The 18,078-nt window shown below is 32.0% G+C and overlaps 1 protein-coding gene across 1 annotated transcript; it reads left to right on the forward strand.

The window, feature by feature from the left end:
- Window positions 1–42: 42 nt before the first annotated feature.
- Window positions 43–17,987, forward strand: LOTGIDRAFT_229836 (hypothetical protein; the record flags this gene model as incomplete). Its single annotated transcript, XM_009068378.1, has 28 exons — window positions 43–232; window positions 4,389–4,855; window positions 5,685–5,780; window positions 6,519–6,624; window positions 6,910–7,102; window positions 7,306–7,474; window positions 7,657–7,752; window positions 8,214–8,330; window positions 9,602–9,690; window positions 9,899–10,007; window positions 10,367–10,469; window positions 10,810–10,959; window positions 11,118–11,207; window positions 11,492–11,694; window positions 11,862–11,976; window positions 12,217–12,377; window positions 12,571–12,717; window positions 12,907–13,031; window positions 13,326–13,488; window positions 13,764–13,876; window positions 14,228–14,390; window positions 14,919–15,041; window positions 15,260–15,411; window positions 15,757–15,865; window positions 16,185–16,319; window positions 16,758–16,897; window positions 17,247–17,435; window positions 17,740–17,987. 28 exons carry the CDS (start codon window positions 43–45, stop codon window positions 17,846–17,848), a joined length of 4,122 nt encoding a protein of 1,373 aa, XP_009066626.1. The 3' UTR covers window positions 17,849–17,987.
- Window positions 17,988–18,078: the final 91 nt, after the last annotated feature.

The following is an 18,078-nucleotide window of genomic DNA, read 5'->3' on the forward strand; positions in this document are numbered from 1 at the left end:
TATATATATATATTGTATATATCTATTATTAGTGTCATTAAGATGTATAAAGTTTATGAACATTTTGGAATTAGTAAAGTACTATGGCTTATAATTTTAACTATCTGTGTTTCAATAATTGCTAGTGATAAAAGTGATAGAAAAAATGTGATTTTAGGAAAAAATTTAGATATTGTCCTATTTAACAAGGAAAAGACAGACGAAGGTCGAGAACAGGGTGTTACGTGTACAGGTAAATAAATGTATTTATATTCTTCAAGTAGTAAATAAATTGTATGAAATGATTGTAGACACTGAAAACTTTTGTCTGAAATATTAAGCCGTTCCAATGAGACTTACTAAACATATAAAGAGCAATAGTAATATCATTGAGGTACTAAAATATACAAGGGTTGAATTTGATATCTGAATCTTGTCTGTTCAGGTATTAATAAACTTGTTAAAACTGATTGTGATGAAACTGAGCTGCAGATACGCCATGTAATGTATCACGAAAAAATAGATACGAAAGATAGCTATTAGGACTATATATTAGGAAATTCGTCAAGTAAATTAATTTGACGTTATTTTTTCATTCTCTCACTTTAATTGATATCATTCATATTGCAAATACCTGTAATCTATAATAGATTTATATGAGGTAATTATCTATAGTTATCTATACATGTATATATAATAGTCTGATGTGGGTGTAGTATGTATTTTATTCATATATCTTATAAATATTCTTTTCATATTCACAAAGAACTTTCAATATCAACTTTATAATATGTAATTATAAACCTCGTCTTCATTAGCCTGAGTGATGCAGAAAAGCAGGACGTAAAAATCCATTCATTTGAAATGACAATTATAACAGATAGAACTGAAGTCCGAAACCTACCGACCCTTACCCTTAGACGATTATCGCCTGTGGAGAGTTAAGCTAAGATTCCATATACGTGTCATGCGGATCCGTCATGCGTCATCCGTCATGCGTTAAAAATCGAAATGGTTGGTTTAAGAGGGTATGATTCTATAAATGCGGAAGCGGTATCCGTCAAATGGTCTCTGTCATGCGTCAAAAAAAAAATCGCCGGGTGTAGCGATTTTTGACGCATCCGGACGCCTTTCCGCGCGGAGATCTCCCAAATGTGACGTATTTTGTGGGGATTCCCTGTCTTTTTTAAGCACCAGAGCATCCATCTGCCCAGAAGTCTATGTGTCAAAAGAAAGATAACGCATACGTTTAACGCACATATGAAATCATATTTGACGCATGACGGATCCGCAAGGGTCATTTATGTCCGCATGACGCGTGTATTGAATCTTAGCTTAACAAACATTAGCACGATTTATTGTGAATTTTACGCATCTCAAAAGGGAGAGGGTCATTTTAGATTGCGAAATAACAGCTGTAAAGTAAAATTCAACTGTTTGACGTAACCATAACGTTCATATCTTTCACCTGAAAAAAGTTTTCTTCTAAAATTATTAAAACATTAAAACATTAAAAGATTCTCGACGTAGATTGAATTCCAAAAGGAAAATTAGATGAATCCATCGAAAGAGCTTGATCATATTCACCAATACTGCCAAAAACATATTGATGTACATATTTAGACTGTCGTTACTTTCATTTTCACCTTTAAAACCGATATCATGACGTGAATGGTTTGAAAGTGACGGCTATATGAACTCCCTCGGTATGTTTAATTTCAGGAAAACTGAAAGTTTGATTTTAACGGATAAAAAATTGTGGGATTAGTTGAAAAAAGAATGTTAACTTATTTTCAACAAGATTATGGTACAAGTACACAGATATTGTAAAGATCTTGTCATTGAACACCAGTCCTCGTATACCTGTGTTTTATATTTGTGTAGACCCTTTGTAGTTTGGAAATCATTGTATAGTAAAAGATAAGTTTATTGATCTTAGTTTCCACTCGACCATTACTTCAATCACAATATAAACACTTCTTTAATTGACTTGATAGTGATCTTGACCAAATAGCTTTTAAAGAGTGAAAACTTAAAAATATGGATGGTTGAATTGTACCAGTGCACTGGACAATATGGCAGATCCACATATTGATTTCAATCCATTCTGCGTAGTGTATTTGAACATGTTACTTTACAATATTGTTCGTTAAAGCAGCCACAATTGCCTTTTTTTTTAAACATTTACATATAGTTTTAAAACACTTGCATATAGTCTTAAAACACTTGCACATTGTTTTAAAACACCTGCATATAGTTTTAAAACACTTGCATATAGTCTTAAAACACCCGCATATAGTTTTAAAACACCCGCATATAGTTTTAAAACACTAACATTGATCAATCGAGTTGGCTGATGTTTGACAGATACATGGGAAGTTTTCGAAGTTATTAACAGCGAGGAAATTCACTTCACCGTGGGTACATGATGAGTACGTGACATTAAACCATTTCCCACATTTATTTTTTAAAAACTAAAACAATAGGTATTTAGGTCAGACGGTGATTGACGCAAGAGAAAACAATATATGACCCAATGTCACATGTAAAGGCGATAGCCAGTGCATTTTTTCATATTAAGCCCAAGTATTGAAGGAAGGCCAAAATACAATCACTAAAAGTATTTCTGTATACAACGTTAAAGGTATATTTTCACACAAGTCGCGATGACCAACAAGTTAATCGATCTTCCCAGACATAAATTTTGTAGAGTCTTCTTGGTCAAAGATGCGATGTGAAGCACTATCGACCCAGTGAGAAAATATATAAAACCCTGTTCTTTCAAATGGTATGCTAAAGACAATAAGGGTTTAACTATCTGTATTTTTTAGACCTTTACACCACATACGTCAATGTTCAAAGCGATTATATTACAGTAATAAATATTCTATGGTCATTATCACAGGTATTACATTCTAAACCTGTTCATTATTACACCTATGACGTTGACTATGATCGTCAGAATGATAAGCTGTATATGAAAGCTGGGCTGATTTTGGAAGGCAAGGCTTTAATCTCAATAATCACATATATTCGGTCTTGCATTCCTATTGTACAACTTTACTAAATTAAGCAAGTGGGTTAGTGTATTCATAAATATCTCATTATAAATATTGAATCAACAATCAACATCACATACCATGTCACCATTAAGGGGCAGGAGAAAGATGTTGACAGTTTGATTTGGAACATACCCGATCTCCCAGCATATACTCGTCAAGAACATAGGGTATTTTTTAGAGCTAAAATTGTAGGACACAGTACTTATTGCATCTGCCACCTTACAGATGGGTTTTCTTATCTTTTAGTGTCAAATTAAGAAAACTATTTGATTAATTGGTGTTTCTAATGAATTATCATGTATTCTTAATCATATTATTATGTTCTTATTGCATAATAAAGCATTTTAACCAATCACAAATGTCCATGTATGTCTGATAATAAAAAAAACTCTCATTGGAATTCTGTTGGTAATTCTCTTCTAATTTAGCTAATAATGATGTAATTATGGACGTGTGAGACAAACTGGTATTTAGTCATTAGAACACCCCCACTTCTATTCTTATAAGTATTAGCATTTTCATTTGAAAAGAAGGGAACCATCTTTAATCCTGGTGGTTAATGGTGGATGAGTTAAAACTTTGGGGTTATTTAGTTGTTTGATATAAACTTCCTGGTGGACGATAGTTCATTTCGAACTCAGTAAGATCTTGATGCAACTTTTTATGTGAATCACAGGAAAACCAACTAGACTGAAAAACTGCGACTTTTCAGGCAAAAGCAGTATCATTCCAACTAACATTTGCGATTCTCTCAGATGCCGTTGGTTTTGACTCAATTAGTTGCTGACAATTCTTACAGTTGCAATATCGACACATAAATCCCTAAGTCACTAAATATACATTGTGACCTTAAAACATCTCCTGACATACATCTCGTGATTGTCACCTGATCTATAAAATAATGAATGGAATAATAATGTATAACAAGAGCCTCCCACCCACTCGTCACCCATTCATTCACATACATTTCTCAATGATTTAAATAACGTACGAGTAATTTGTAACATAAAAAGGCTTCTTTGTACATTGACACCATTTTGTAAAGTTAACAAAGGATCTAAATGTCTACAACAAAAACATTAGTGAACATGACTTGTAAAAATCTGTTGAAGTTTGATAATTGTCGACAAAAAAAAGTCGGTTATTTTTCTATCTATGAACTGGCTTGGCCATTTATCTCTATCAGCATACTGAAATTATTATGAGAAGCATACATATGTTTAAAAACTATTCAAACTTGCTACAATATAAGTTTGCAGATTTCAGTAAAATAAAGTTATTTGGGATTGCTATAGATATCAAGCAAGAAATGAATTAAAACAATATATCAACCCTTTGTATTTTTAGATTGTAAAGTTTTTCACCCACAAAATGATGCAAACTCAAAGAAAATTAGGCACAGTCGTCATAAAATTCAACATAATGAAAGAAAAATTACTGAGAGAATTAAGAAAACACAGGTCAATACAAGTCGGGGCAAATCACCATTGCATATTTTATTTCGGATATCTGTGAATGGCAAGAAGACTCGTGAGTGGATAACATCTTCGGAAAATGATTTCGATGACTTTAGTTTTGAAGATGATCTCAAAGAGAAACCAGTATCCAAAGCAGGCTTGGGCGAGCACAGGGCGATTCCATCAGGAAGAAGAAAGAAAGACAAAGATAAACATACTAATCATTTACAAAAAGACCAAGATGATTTTGTGTTCCTTGATGACAAAGAGACTAAGTCGGAAAAGATTTTAAAAGGTTCTTCACTAGATTACTTTAATATAGAGCCTTACAAACCTTTCAGACGATTGGATAATGTGGTAAGTATGATAAACCTTATATTACTAACGCTTTATCAATAACTTTAAATTGAAGTTTGTTTGTTTCACACCGTAGCTATTGTGCTCTGTTTTACTTGGACTAATCAATAATTCCATTCTTTTCCAAATTTGTAAGTTATTTTCTGACATTCGACATGCCTTTTTATTCCTTTTTTGTGAATACAGAATGTAAGTAAATGTAACCATTTGATCACTCTAAATCTATATAAAGCGCTTGTACAATGTTAAGTTATGTTAATTCATTGAGGAATTTTTTTTGACGTGAAGTGTAATATTACCTAACTATAGCATTTATATTCTTCTTAACACTTTAAAAATACCTTTCTTATATATACTAGTGTTTTCCAAACGTGACTGTAAAACTTGTACACAATTAACTACTTGTAAATGAAAGCGAAAGTTAACATTGTATACAACTACGAGTTATAGTTTGTTTGTTTGTTTGTTCAGCAGAATGACACACGAGTCACGCCCACATGATAGTTTATGACAACCTGGTTGGAACCTTTCCATCAGCTGTCAAATATGCAGAAACACAGCTAATTTCCCTAGATTGTGATCTCTGTCGCATTCACAAATTAATTTGGTTTTGACAATTAAAAAACAGTTAATCACAGCAACGGTTTAATGGTCGAAGTCTTGTGATGTCTAATGTAATAATACCAAAGATCATTCATCGAAAAAGCATGCACTCTGGCACTGGAATGTATTTCCTTTTAAGTTTCATGAATTGAACTCTTTTGCCTTTTTTCTCCCAAACGAAGAATGTTCTAGGACTTAAAACCCCTTTTCATGCCATTTCTTCCAGGAACAGAAGTTCGTAAATAGAATACAAGGACCTATGAGGTCTTTGATAAGATCTATGGATGTAGTGGTTGATAAAATTAGTTGGAGAGCAGACCAGGTTTGTGATCTTTATATAGACTGCAATATCCACCAGGTATTTATGATTTCTTAACTCTCAGTAGCCTTAGTCGTCTAAGCAGCCTGAGACGTAACACTAGATGCCTAAGCAGCTCTAACTTTAAGCTTCAGAGGTAAACTATTAATTTGATTCTAAAAATTTGTTACAATGTTTGAATATTTGAATAACTTTTTATTTTTTGCATTTTTGCTTCCAATAGCTTAGTGGAAAGTGTCAAAGTCGTTTAAATATTTGCTTTACAAGGAAACAAGCAAATAAAGCTGAATCTCAGACCATTGTTGACGTGTACATAAATGATGTTATTATTAATAACTGTCCGTTTTTGTGTAATTTATGGTAGCCAGAAGTCGGATTGATTTTTATCGGCTGGTAAATCAAATATTTTGACGACGATTCATTTTTGTTTTCCGAAACTATACATTATACACATTAAACTAGGCCTACATGTATTTTATATTTTAATTTTTGCATTATTTTATGAAAATATAAATTTACCTTACCTTTTTTTACAACCCTTATAATTTTCTAATATTTTGTACTGGTAAGCATACTTTTTCGAGTGCACAATAAATGCAAATAAAGTCGACTGCATTTTTCATCGTGCAGCAACATATGTTTAAAAAAAAAACACATCTGTAAGTTAGAAAGGATATTGTTATCGATAGGCTTTGCTGGTTTGTAATAATGAATCTGTTCTTTCATTTGTCTGAACTTTAGGCTATGGAAGTGACGCAACACGCCTATAATAGTACAAGATTTGTAATGATGAATGGTGTTCGAGAATTATTACAAGACATTATCAGTAGTAATAACATAGTATATGGTAAGTGATGTCCAAATCAATTAATGTGCACAAAATAGGCAGCAGACTACCAAGGCAGGAAGTGTCTGTAGCTTGGTAGAAAAATATTGCCAAAAAGGATATAATAATAAACATAGTTATCAAATATCTTTATCAACCTCAATAAAATGTGCCTACTTATTGTCCAATATGATATGTGACAACAAAAAAAACAAGACAAGAATACGTCTGCACCTATCAAGATTCCAAAATCTACTTTCTTGTTGAACTAATAGCCTATATATATTGTATATTGTATATTATTAGGTTCAGTTCTAGATGTAACAAAACTTACACGGAATATTTATATACGTTCACATCAGCGACAGAAAGATAATCAACCTCGTTTTAACACTGAAACTTCAAGACAATACCTAAACAATGGTCAAACGTTTCAAAATCTTTCTCGTGAATTTAGAAACTACCAGAAACTATTTGATGATGTAAAGATGATGAAAATGTAAGTAAAGTCAAGCACCCCTTGGTTGATAAATGTGCAAGCTTTTACTATGTAGTACTCGCATAAAAACTACGATTAGAAATCATAATATAACTGTCGATTAATCTTGACAAAATCGATTTCATGGTAAGTTCATCAGTCCTCAATAGCACTAATGACAATACTTATTTTACATTACTTATCACAATAATTATGTTTTGAAGGAAGAGTCAACAGTTAGCAGATCGTCTTCGCCAAATAAAAGAAAATCTAGGAGATACTTTTGAACAGAACCAATTGATTGATATAATATACATAGCAAACCAGACAAGACTGAAATTAGAATCTGAGTTTAAGAAGTCTGTTATTTTAAGAAGACATGACCGCTATCGGGTTCGTTTGTCTTTTTATTGATATTTCATCATTGTTCACACCATCGAAATGTTTTTGAAGAGTTGATATTTAAGAAAATAAAGGTTTCTTTATTTTAATCTTGAAAATGAATTTGTATCCTTTATTTGTTTTCATTGTCGTTAAAAGGAACCTGTATTGTATGATTATTGTTTGCTTTTAAGAACTTAGTAACGGATGTACAGATGTTATTAACTGCTAGTAAAATGCAACTAAGAGATGCTAGAGATGTTATAAGAACTGCCACAATAAATACCAGAGTAAGTTTCTTTTTATCGGGTACTTAAGTTTGCAAAATGTGAAACAGGAAACTGGAAAACTCATGTTTTTCGAAGCAATGTCAACTTATATTATACAGAAAAAGTTTATCTGAGAAATGTCACAACTGCCTTTCATTGTAATATTAAGACACTTTTTCGTTGAGCCTTCTAAATTCTTCGAGAAAAAAGCTGCTTCACTGATTCGGCACATTGTCTATAAGGTATATCAATCACTCAAAATTAGTTCATGATTCACGCGGTTAAAATTTAAAACTTTCCATTATTGTAATAACAATCAAATTTGAAACATTTTAAAACCATATTGTTGACATAACATAGGGTTAAATACTGTCAAATATTTATTTATAGTTTTTCAACCCCTCATACCTATAACAATAATAAACGAGTGTTTTTTTAAAAAAAACAGTATGTGGACTATGACCCATCACTTTCCATTACAGGGTAATTTGATCGCATCCCAAGACAGAAAGAGAAAGCGAACAGTGAGTGGGGTTGATGGTGGTTTGTTGGCTCCAGTCTCTCTGGTAGTTCAATCTGACGCTCCTGTAACTGACAGGGTATGCCTTCTAGCATTGATTGATTTTCATCTGTCTGGTACAGTCGAGTAACCTAATTTCGTGGAAACCTATTATTCGTGGATTTCCGGAAAGGATTAATAATTTACATGAGCGACCTTGCGCGACCTCCGCATTAGTTTGTTTTAATAAACATGGGTTTTCTCTACAATATCAGCTAGTAGAATGAATCCAGTAGTTGCAAGCAAGGTAAAATGTATTAATGTATACTTTGACAAATACAAAATGGCGGATTTCAGTTATTATCAAACGTCACCATTTTTTATTGGCCGAATTTCCTTATAATCCCTAGCCGTAATCGGAATTCCAAGTGTAGTCTGCTAGAATGTAGTCCAACGAATGAAGTCACGTGATCAAGTAACGGATTCCGTGTAAGCAAAAAATTTCAATGGAACACAAAGTGGACCATATTCTGATGTTGTTTCAGTGACTTTTAGCAATAAATCACGCTACGTATCTTATTTTGTCAGTCACTATTTTTTTTTAAATCGTGGTTCTTTGAAGGAATTGTCACTAGTTATAATGAATTGATATTAAAGATAAATACTAAGAGAAGTTAATTATACCACCCGGTATCCATACAACGTGTTTTTCTAGACATATTTATAGTTCAAACATTGTACACGAAAATAAGTGACGCATTCTGCGGCCGTTGCCGAGTTGGTTGCTCATGAAATATGGGTCAAAGTGAAGAATTCATAAAGAAAATCGAAACAAACCAATTTTAATTATTTTGTAGAATTTCTGAGGAAACATCTAAGACATTTCGTTTTTTTAACTTTGACGAAATTCGATGTTGAATCCTTATATCCACGAAAATAGGTTACACCACTGTATTATATTGTTTAAATTACGTGCAATTGCGTTAGTTTTGATTCAAATGTAAAACATTTACCACCAACAGGTTTAACTAATAATAAGATTTGCAGTATTATAATATTGTCAATAAACCATCTTTTGAACCTAACAATTGTAATAACAAGAAAGTGAAGTAAGAACTGGATATAGAGCATTCGTGATGTACCTGCAACAATCTGTACTCCAACACAGATGTATGCTGACATGATCTCTACTTTAGGGGATGAAAACATTACCCCGGGTGCAAAATGGTGGTGACTAATCGACCATTCATAATTCGAAATTGCCAGTGTCGTATGCATCTCTATAAATAAATGAAAACCATTTACGTGTTCTACCAGCCCTCATAGATTAAAATCTAGGAGAGTTTAGCTCATTTTCTTAGTTGTTTTCAGATAACATTATCAAACGATGTAAATGAATTAATATCAAAGTCAAAGAAACATGCTAAAAAGTTGGAAGAAATATCAAAATATGCTGAAAGGTATCGTACAAATCTAATCTTAATATTGAAGACAGGATATGAAGTGCTCTCTGTGAAGTCCGCTTTCACTAATAAAACCCTATTGAAAGAAATGAAATTTGATCATTGTTTTATTACTCACTTCTTGATTAAGAATATCATATTTTGACGCAAATTTCGAATAACAACACGATGATTTTTTTAATCAATTTTGTTAAATTTTTTCTAGGTTGTTGACACCATTGATACGGATGGGTGAAAATGTCGATCTAAAGAATATGAGAAAACAATCAGGTTCTGTCGGTGGATTAACTCGACATATTATACTTACAATGAAGGTAGTTGGTTCTTCTGAAAAAAAAATCACCTTTTCGATATGTAGAGTCCATATATTCTCCGATCTAATTTGAATTGAAAATAATATAGGTAGATATATGAATTAAGAAAGACAATAATCAGGCCCTCTCAAGCCTGAGTGGTCTTATTTTGAAATGCTCAAAGTTTATCTCAGCCATCTGAAATCCGTTAGCTTCTTGAGGCCTCTGGCAGCCCCAACTCCCAAGCCTCAAGGTAACTATTTTATAACAAAATCCTAAAAACATTTTGTTAAGCAGCTTGTCTTGACAGAATTACAGCCATAGAAACAGAATATCCCTAATACATGTATCCCAAATTATTTTTTATCTTACTATTGTAGAAACTATATGAAGTAATTGCTATGATCAGTTATGAAATAGAATATGATGCCGAGTTTTACATCCCTTGTATATATAGAGACAGTGTAGGTGACGATTGTAATGGTATGTTTATGTTATGTTTACCACAATATTTGTTTATTACTGCAACGTCGAAAACTACTTAGATTGAGCTTACGAATCTTTTTGCTTTTTCAAATCTTTGATACTGTTTTCAGTGTTTTGGAATATTTAGATATCCATCATATATATAATATTTGTTATATACAGATATTATATTTGGAATATACAGATGTAATATTTGGAATATACAGATGTAATATTTGGAATATACAGATGTATTTAGATATGATATTTAGAATATATTTGGAATATTTAGATATGATATTTGGAATATTTAGATATGATATTTGGAATATTTAGATATGCTATTTGGAATATTTAGATATGATATTTGGAAGTGGAGGCGGTGCTATGGAAGGATCGGGAGATATGGATATTGATAGTAATGAGCCTATTGATATGGAATTTGATTTTGAAGGGGATATGGAAACAAAAGAAGACGAAAACAGGCATAAAATTCTAAGAGAATTTGGTAAGAAAAATTTAATCTGTATAACTATAGACCTCAATACTTTTATTTGTAAAGAGCATAGTGCTATCGGCTTTATTATCATAATAATATTTCATCCCTGTTTTTAAATAGAGATTAATCTATCTGTTTGTACGATACATCATATCACTTTCTTTCAGGGAACAAACTTCACCAAGTGAGTGCCTCGAGAAAACAGTCTTCTTTAGATTTGTTACAGTCTGCTGATTCTGCTCGTCGGAACGTTAAAGGTATAGGTTGTATTTTTATTTTTTCAAGCTGATTTTAATTAACACCTTGGATCTTCGGATATACATTTTGAACCTCCTATAAAAGAGAACATCAATAGTTATTGGTTATTTCTTCAACAACTGCGTTCATGAAGGTTCAATCTCAAAGCAGCGTCATGTTATCAGTCAGCTTTGAACATCGCAAGATTATCCCTATTAGGTTCAGTTGAAAATGATATTTGATATTTTATGCCAATAGTAAGGCAAATTCTAAATTATTCAATAGACTTCTAACTCGTTTTCAGAAAAGAGTAAAGTTTGGGAAAATACCAAAGTGAATCTTGAAATCTCCAACAACTTTATTAGAGAATTCAAATCATTCAATAAAACATATGAAACAGAGCTTTCTAGATTTCTTCGTATACATACAACTGTGTTAGCTAAAACTACTGTAATAAACAAGCAAGTAGAATCCATACAGAGTCAATGTCAACAAGCAATTGAAAAGGTAGGTCTCAAATATATGTGCTCACTCTTAGGTCCGCTACAACTGCTTTAAATATAATGCAATCTTAAGGTTGATTTGCCAAGAGATGTGGTATTTCTGTGTAAAAGAAAAAAAAAAAAAAAAAATTTATGTGTATGTTTATATTTCAATCCATTGCTTTACCAAAGGCTGAAAAGAAAGTTAAAGAAATGCAGTCTAAAAAGAGTGGTAAAAGTGCTGATGGTGATAATGGCAATGTTGATACTGGTGCCGAAGGCGCTTTCACTTCTACTATTACGAAAGGTAGGCTGATGATTATTTTTATTGAGAAAGAAAAATAATAAACAAAAAATCAATAAAAGAAATATAGAAAATGAAAAGAAATTAAAAGAAAATACGAATGAAAGACATTATAAAGAGAGGGGTCATTTTTGACGTTATGGTCCTTAAAAGGCCGCTATCCGTTCACATCTGGTCGACAGAAATAAGAGATCATTTACATCCAGGATTGAAAACCACAATATTAAAGCGATTTTGTTTCAGTTTCTTTGGCAAAAGATGAAATAAAATCCTATCAACAACTGCGGCGAGAAGCTCCAGTAGAATGTGAAAATGTTCAGGATAGAATTAGAAAGATGAGATCGGATATTGCTCAGTTAAAAGAAAAGGTTAACAAAGCAAGATTCGTTTTATCTTCTCTACAGGTAATTCTTGATCTTATATTGTTTTCAAGTCTTCTTAACTAATTCAACAATATTAGATATATCATTTTAAATGAGTTTTAATTTATTATTTAATCATACTTGTTTTCGCTTGTGTTGTTTGCTCTACTTTGCCGTAAGGTTTGTTCCTCTCTGGTAACTACATGTAATTAATTGTAATTGATGATGGTTATAGTTACCAGTAACGGTTGACAATACAAATTATATAAAGAGTAATATAGAAGGTAGATCAGATGAATTATCAATGGTAACATCAATAGAAGTGTGTATCAAACCAACTGTAGCTGATGGTATTATAGTGGTGCTCAAGGGTGATCAATCAGTAAGTCGGTGATAAGCACTTGTTCTGCTTTAAAATTCGCAAGTTTATGTTTTCAAAAACTTTATACAAATTTAAGTTGATGATACACACATCCTTGAGGAGTTCAATCTTAAGTTAAAGTTTTTATCAGACTAAAATTTCTAAAGATTCTGGGTCAAAGTTTATAAGACTCAAAAATATATGTTCCAGGTTACATTGAGAATGGAATATGGGAAACTACTGATTCAAATAAAGAGAGAGGATACGGACATTGGCGACTTAAGTTCCGACCAAACACTGGAGCTCGAAAAATGGTATACTGTCAAATTTAAGAGGTAATTTTCTGAAGATATATAATCTGAACAATTATAAATAATACAAATATTTCTACATCGCTATCCAATTGATGTATTGAGCATTTTAACAGTAAGAACTTTTACTAATAGATTATAAACAGTTAACCGTCACATTGCATATCATATAAAAATGAACTATCTTTTGGAATATTAAATGAACGATAGCATACCATGTACAGTACAACTTAATGAGCATTACCTTCATAGCGTTTGACTGTCAAGTCGATTTTTCGTAAATGATAGACAACATTCATCTTGAATATTTTCATTTAGAATTGGTCATCATTTGACTTTGTCTGTAACCTCTGTTGTGAACGGTGCTGTTGAAACCAACAATGTAACTAAGAGTTTGGAGACACTTGAAGTACTTGGAAGTGATCCGGAAGAAGTTTATATTGGAGGAGATCCCACACTTAAAAATTTCTTTGGAACATCAGTAAGTTTTTATCTTAAAATGATGATTGTCTATTCTGAGATATTATATTACACAGAATTACACAAAAGACGCCTGTTTTCAGATTTATTTCAGATCATACAACTGTCAGTAAAAGAAACTGATACTTTTTTCAGACAGTTTTTAAACGTTTGTACGTTTATTCCGATCTTTTGAATATATAAATGTATATATAAGGAATATTGTACAAGTTACAATCAAATTGTGAACATAAAGGATAATCACTCAACAATTTCACTTCAAATTTGTTTTTGCAGACTCCATCAATAGAGTGGGCTGGTTGTATCTCATCATTACTAGTCAATGGTAACCATGTACCATTATATCTTAAAACAAGTAGTGATACTATTCAAACTTGTGATACTCATTGGTAAGATACGATCAGGGTGACTTTATTAGTGCCAGATTTGATTCTGATCTCATGTGAGGCTTTTTAGGGAAGGGCCAAATAATAGTACAATCGAACTACCACAATAGTAGATTGGGCAGTGATCGCAATAATTATTATGGAAATAAAGACGCCGCCCTTTGTTATTTTTCAAGCAGAGTTTCCAATTTGCGAGTCAACAAGGATCGTAATTTCGTCCTACGACTCTTCCCATTTCTTTATCCTAGAATAAGATACCTTTACACATGTTTATTGTGTACAGATCGGATATACAGACTATTTCACTGTACAGTATAATCAACTGTTCATTTTCTCAAGTTATTTTTTTTTTAGTTATCCACAATATAACTCGATAGAAAATATGAGATTTGAAGGTGATGGTTTTATAGAGTTTCCCGCTAAAATATTGGATCGTACACAAGTTACCAATGTATCACTAGAATTTAAAACTAAACAAGAATCAGTTTTTATAATGTCTGTATTTCATGCTCCAAGGGTATGGTTATAATTATATTGTTTTATGTTTTAACAGAACCCTCTATCTCTATCTAACATTCAGTACCAATAGAATTAGATTCTATGACGAGTAATAATTTATATTACATCAATGCAGTTATATCGATGTCCCTTTTTCTACAACAGTTCCGTTCTAATGATTTTACTTTTAACCAACAAATTGTAGATTTCTTGATAATAGTGACAAATTTTGGGATTTTGCGAAACCTATCGTATTAAGGCTGTCATATAAGTTTTGCTATCCCATATTTCAATATTTATATCAGGAAACGCGCCCTGCGTGACATGGTTAGATTGGTTAAAAAGTTAACGTAATAAGAATGACATTGAGCTTAAAATGGAGACGAAAAATATCAGGTGAAGAAAAGCAAAATTATAATTATGCTCTTCGATAGAAAATTTTTCAGAACCATGAAGGTCTCGAAATAAAGTAGGCTGTAGCAAAACATAATTTCATATCTATTGTTTGTCCATTACTTTTTTTTATAAAGAATTCTTTTGTTTTTAGAGATTTCAGCTGGAAGTAGCGCTGTCTAAAGGAAGGTTGAGGATACACACAACAACAACACGAGAATCAAGTTTATTAGAAACACAAAAACTAGTCAATAATGACCAGTTTCACAAACTGAGGGTATTACCTTTTTTTTATCCAGTTTTCAGTTTTAACAAGACCGGGCATTTAAGAAGACAATGATAAGAAATTTGAAACTGTAGGTATAGAGTGAAAAGCCTGGCCAACCTCCCCCAGCCTCCCCCCTCTCTCCCTTTCCTCATAGAAACGCCAGAGTAGAGGTTGTATTTTTAACATTTTACCCCTATAATAATATATAGTAATTGTATTGAATGCAGATAGAGTATAGAGGCGGTACAACCTACCCTTTCCTAGATGGTATAGAAGGTTTATTCTCTATAAAACAACAGAGACGTCAGCAGATTAACCGAGATGGAATATTATTAGGTGGTTATAATGGACAAGAACCGACTGACCAACTCTCATATCCGTAAGTATTTATACTTCTTGTGATGTGTTTTAAACATTAAACATCATTACTGTTCGATACAGTTCTCAAGATATTGCCTCTGCCATTTGGAGTGACCATATGAGTCGGCCACTCTTTTCAAATCAATTTTAACCCTCCCAGACCTAAATTAAATAGTATAAAACCATACCCATTTAATTGTTACTCGATGCAATGCTCTCGAAGGAAAGTATTTAAAAAGTTAATATTTGTTTAGATTCCGGTAGAAAATAACAAAGAGTGGGATATAACCTACTAGATATAACCTTTATATATCCTACTGATATATTCTACTTGATCGTTCTATTGATTATATTGTATTTACAGAAGTCTAATTGGATGTTTAAAGAATGTACAGATTAATAATAATGTAATAAATGTATTTGAAGTAAACGATTATAGAAATATTAATCTAGGACACTGTTTACCTCAAGCTGTAAGTTATATCATATAAATATATCTATAAATAACAAGAATATTACATAACTAACACATTAAGTTATATTAAATAAATAAATAATATTATTGTGATATCACAAAAGTTACCTTAAAAGCCAAAGGCAAACCCAACTAGTCCCAGCGATATCCATATTTTAACAGCGTATCGACCAAAAAAATGATAACGAAATGAAATTGTTATCAGGCCTGACTCTTTTCTTCCAGTTGGTTATCCTTACATTTAACAGTTATTTCGACTAGAATAATTAAGTCACATGTCACATTAAATCAACAAGGGTTGAATGTTTTTTTTACAGGTGTGGGGTAATTGTGTGGAATTTAGCGAATGGAGTTCTCCTGTTGTGTTCAATGATTTAACAGAAGTATATTTTGTTGCAATAACTATAAAAAGAAACTCCAAAGGGCCATTACTACATTTTACTAAAGATTCGGTAGGTAAATTTTGAACATAGTTTGATATATTTAGATGAGAGGCAGTGGGGGAAGAGATAAATTGAACAAATCATAGTATATAAAGGAAATAGATGTTTTGGGGAAACATCAAGATATGGGCCTGACAATGCCGGGTCGGTAGTGTTTAAGTAGGCCTAACCAAAAAAAGGATTAGAGAATATATTTTTAAAAGCAAAATTAAAACCACATTACCGCCACCATATTGTGGCTTCACATAACAAACTGTAACGTTTTACTCAAGACCAAGGTGCAATAATGAACAGAACAGCATTTTCCATTCAGAGATCGAAGTCAACAGCTGGGGCATTTCTAAGGGACGACACATTAACAAATCATAAAGCAGGTTGTTATAGCAGCAGTCAATCATTATTTGGTATCTTGATCTTCATTAATTCTTTGTTAATCATATTATGCAGAAGTTTGATCTTAAAGTATCGGTAGCAGATAATGAATTAGATATATTGGAAACATTAACAACATTTGAGGATAAAATCGAATTTCCGTCAAATAAGACGTTTGTCCGGTTAGTCATACAAGATGATGCCGATGAGGAAGTGTAAGTTTCCTTTAAGTTTCATGATTTCCTATTATTGAACGCAATTCCATTTATGTGTATAATCTTTTACATACGGGTGGTGTTATCGGTTAATGTCATACGCCCACTTTTAACTGTTGAGTAATATTGTCGGCGCACACAATGTCTATTGTTTTGCTCACAATTGCTCGTTTAAACACTAAACTCTGACGTTTACTATATCTAATCTGATTAAAATGCACATTTACCACATTGATTGTTCTCAAATAGGTTTGTCTACTCTTAAGATTTCCTTTTTTCTGAAATGCTAAAGAGTTCGAGGTTTTTTGACAACATTTTGATAGTATTAGCATAATTTGTTATCTTTCAGTGTAAAGATTGGTATATTAGAGATAGAAGATGGAGTAAGAAGTATCAGCTATAGTAGTGATGATGCAGGTTGGTTTGCGACAGTTGAAGTTGATAAAAGTACCAAATACTCATTAAGTCTAGGCCAAGAAATTGATGATACAAACAGTCAATTTGTTGGTGGTGTAACAGATTTTATATTCAAAAACAAGTAGGTTGATAAAATCTTCTCTTTAAATTTATTTGGAGCTGATCACATCAACCTTTCTACCTGTGAAATACGTGTTGACTGTGGTCTAAATTCTCAATGTTCTCACCGAGAATTTGTTTTTGCTTTAAGAAGTTATTTTCCAGTCACTGATCGGTGTATGACGTCAAGGTTAGTAAATAATGAATTATGTACCTACCTTGTGCTATGATTGAAGCTTTTTATGTAGTATTGTGTGCTACAACCACCAAATCAAAATCACATTATTCCACAAATTGCTACATGAATATGTATACTTTTTTTTCAGATTGCATAATTTTGAACCTTATATGGCAACTAATAAATTAAAATACTGTTCTAGAAATTTACCACCACCAACCTTAGAAACAGAGTTGATACTTCCATCTTGTAGATAGTAAAGATTTATTTTAACTTTGTCCAATTAAATTGTATGGAACATTTTAAGTGAAAATTTGTGCTATGTAATTTTATGATTGTCTTTTTTCTTAAATTTTATTCTGATATTTTTTAATAAAAAAATGTATAAAAATGTTTCATAGTTTGACCTCTTCTCCACTTTTTTTTTGTTCAGGGCACCTTTAATATTATTGAAGCTACAGATAGGGTCCAGGTTTATCATATGGTC

The sequence above is a fragment of the Lottia gigantea genome (genome assembly GCF_000327385.1).
Source record: "Lottia gigantea unplaced genomic scaffold LOTGIsca_9, whole genome shotgun sequence".
In the NCBI taxonomy this organism is placed as follows: domain Eukaryota; kingdom Metazoa; phylum Mollusca; class Gastropoda; family Lottiidae; genus Lottia; species Lottia gigantea.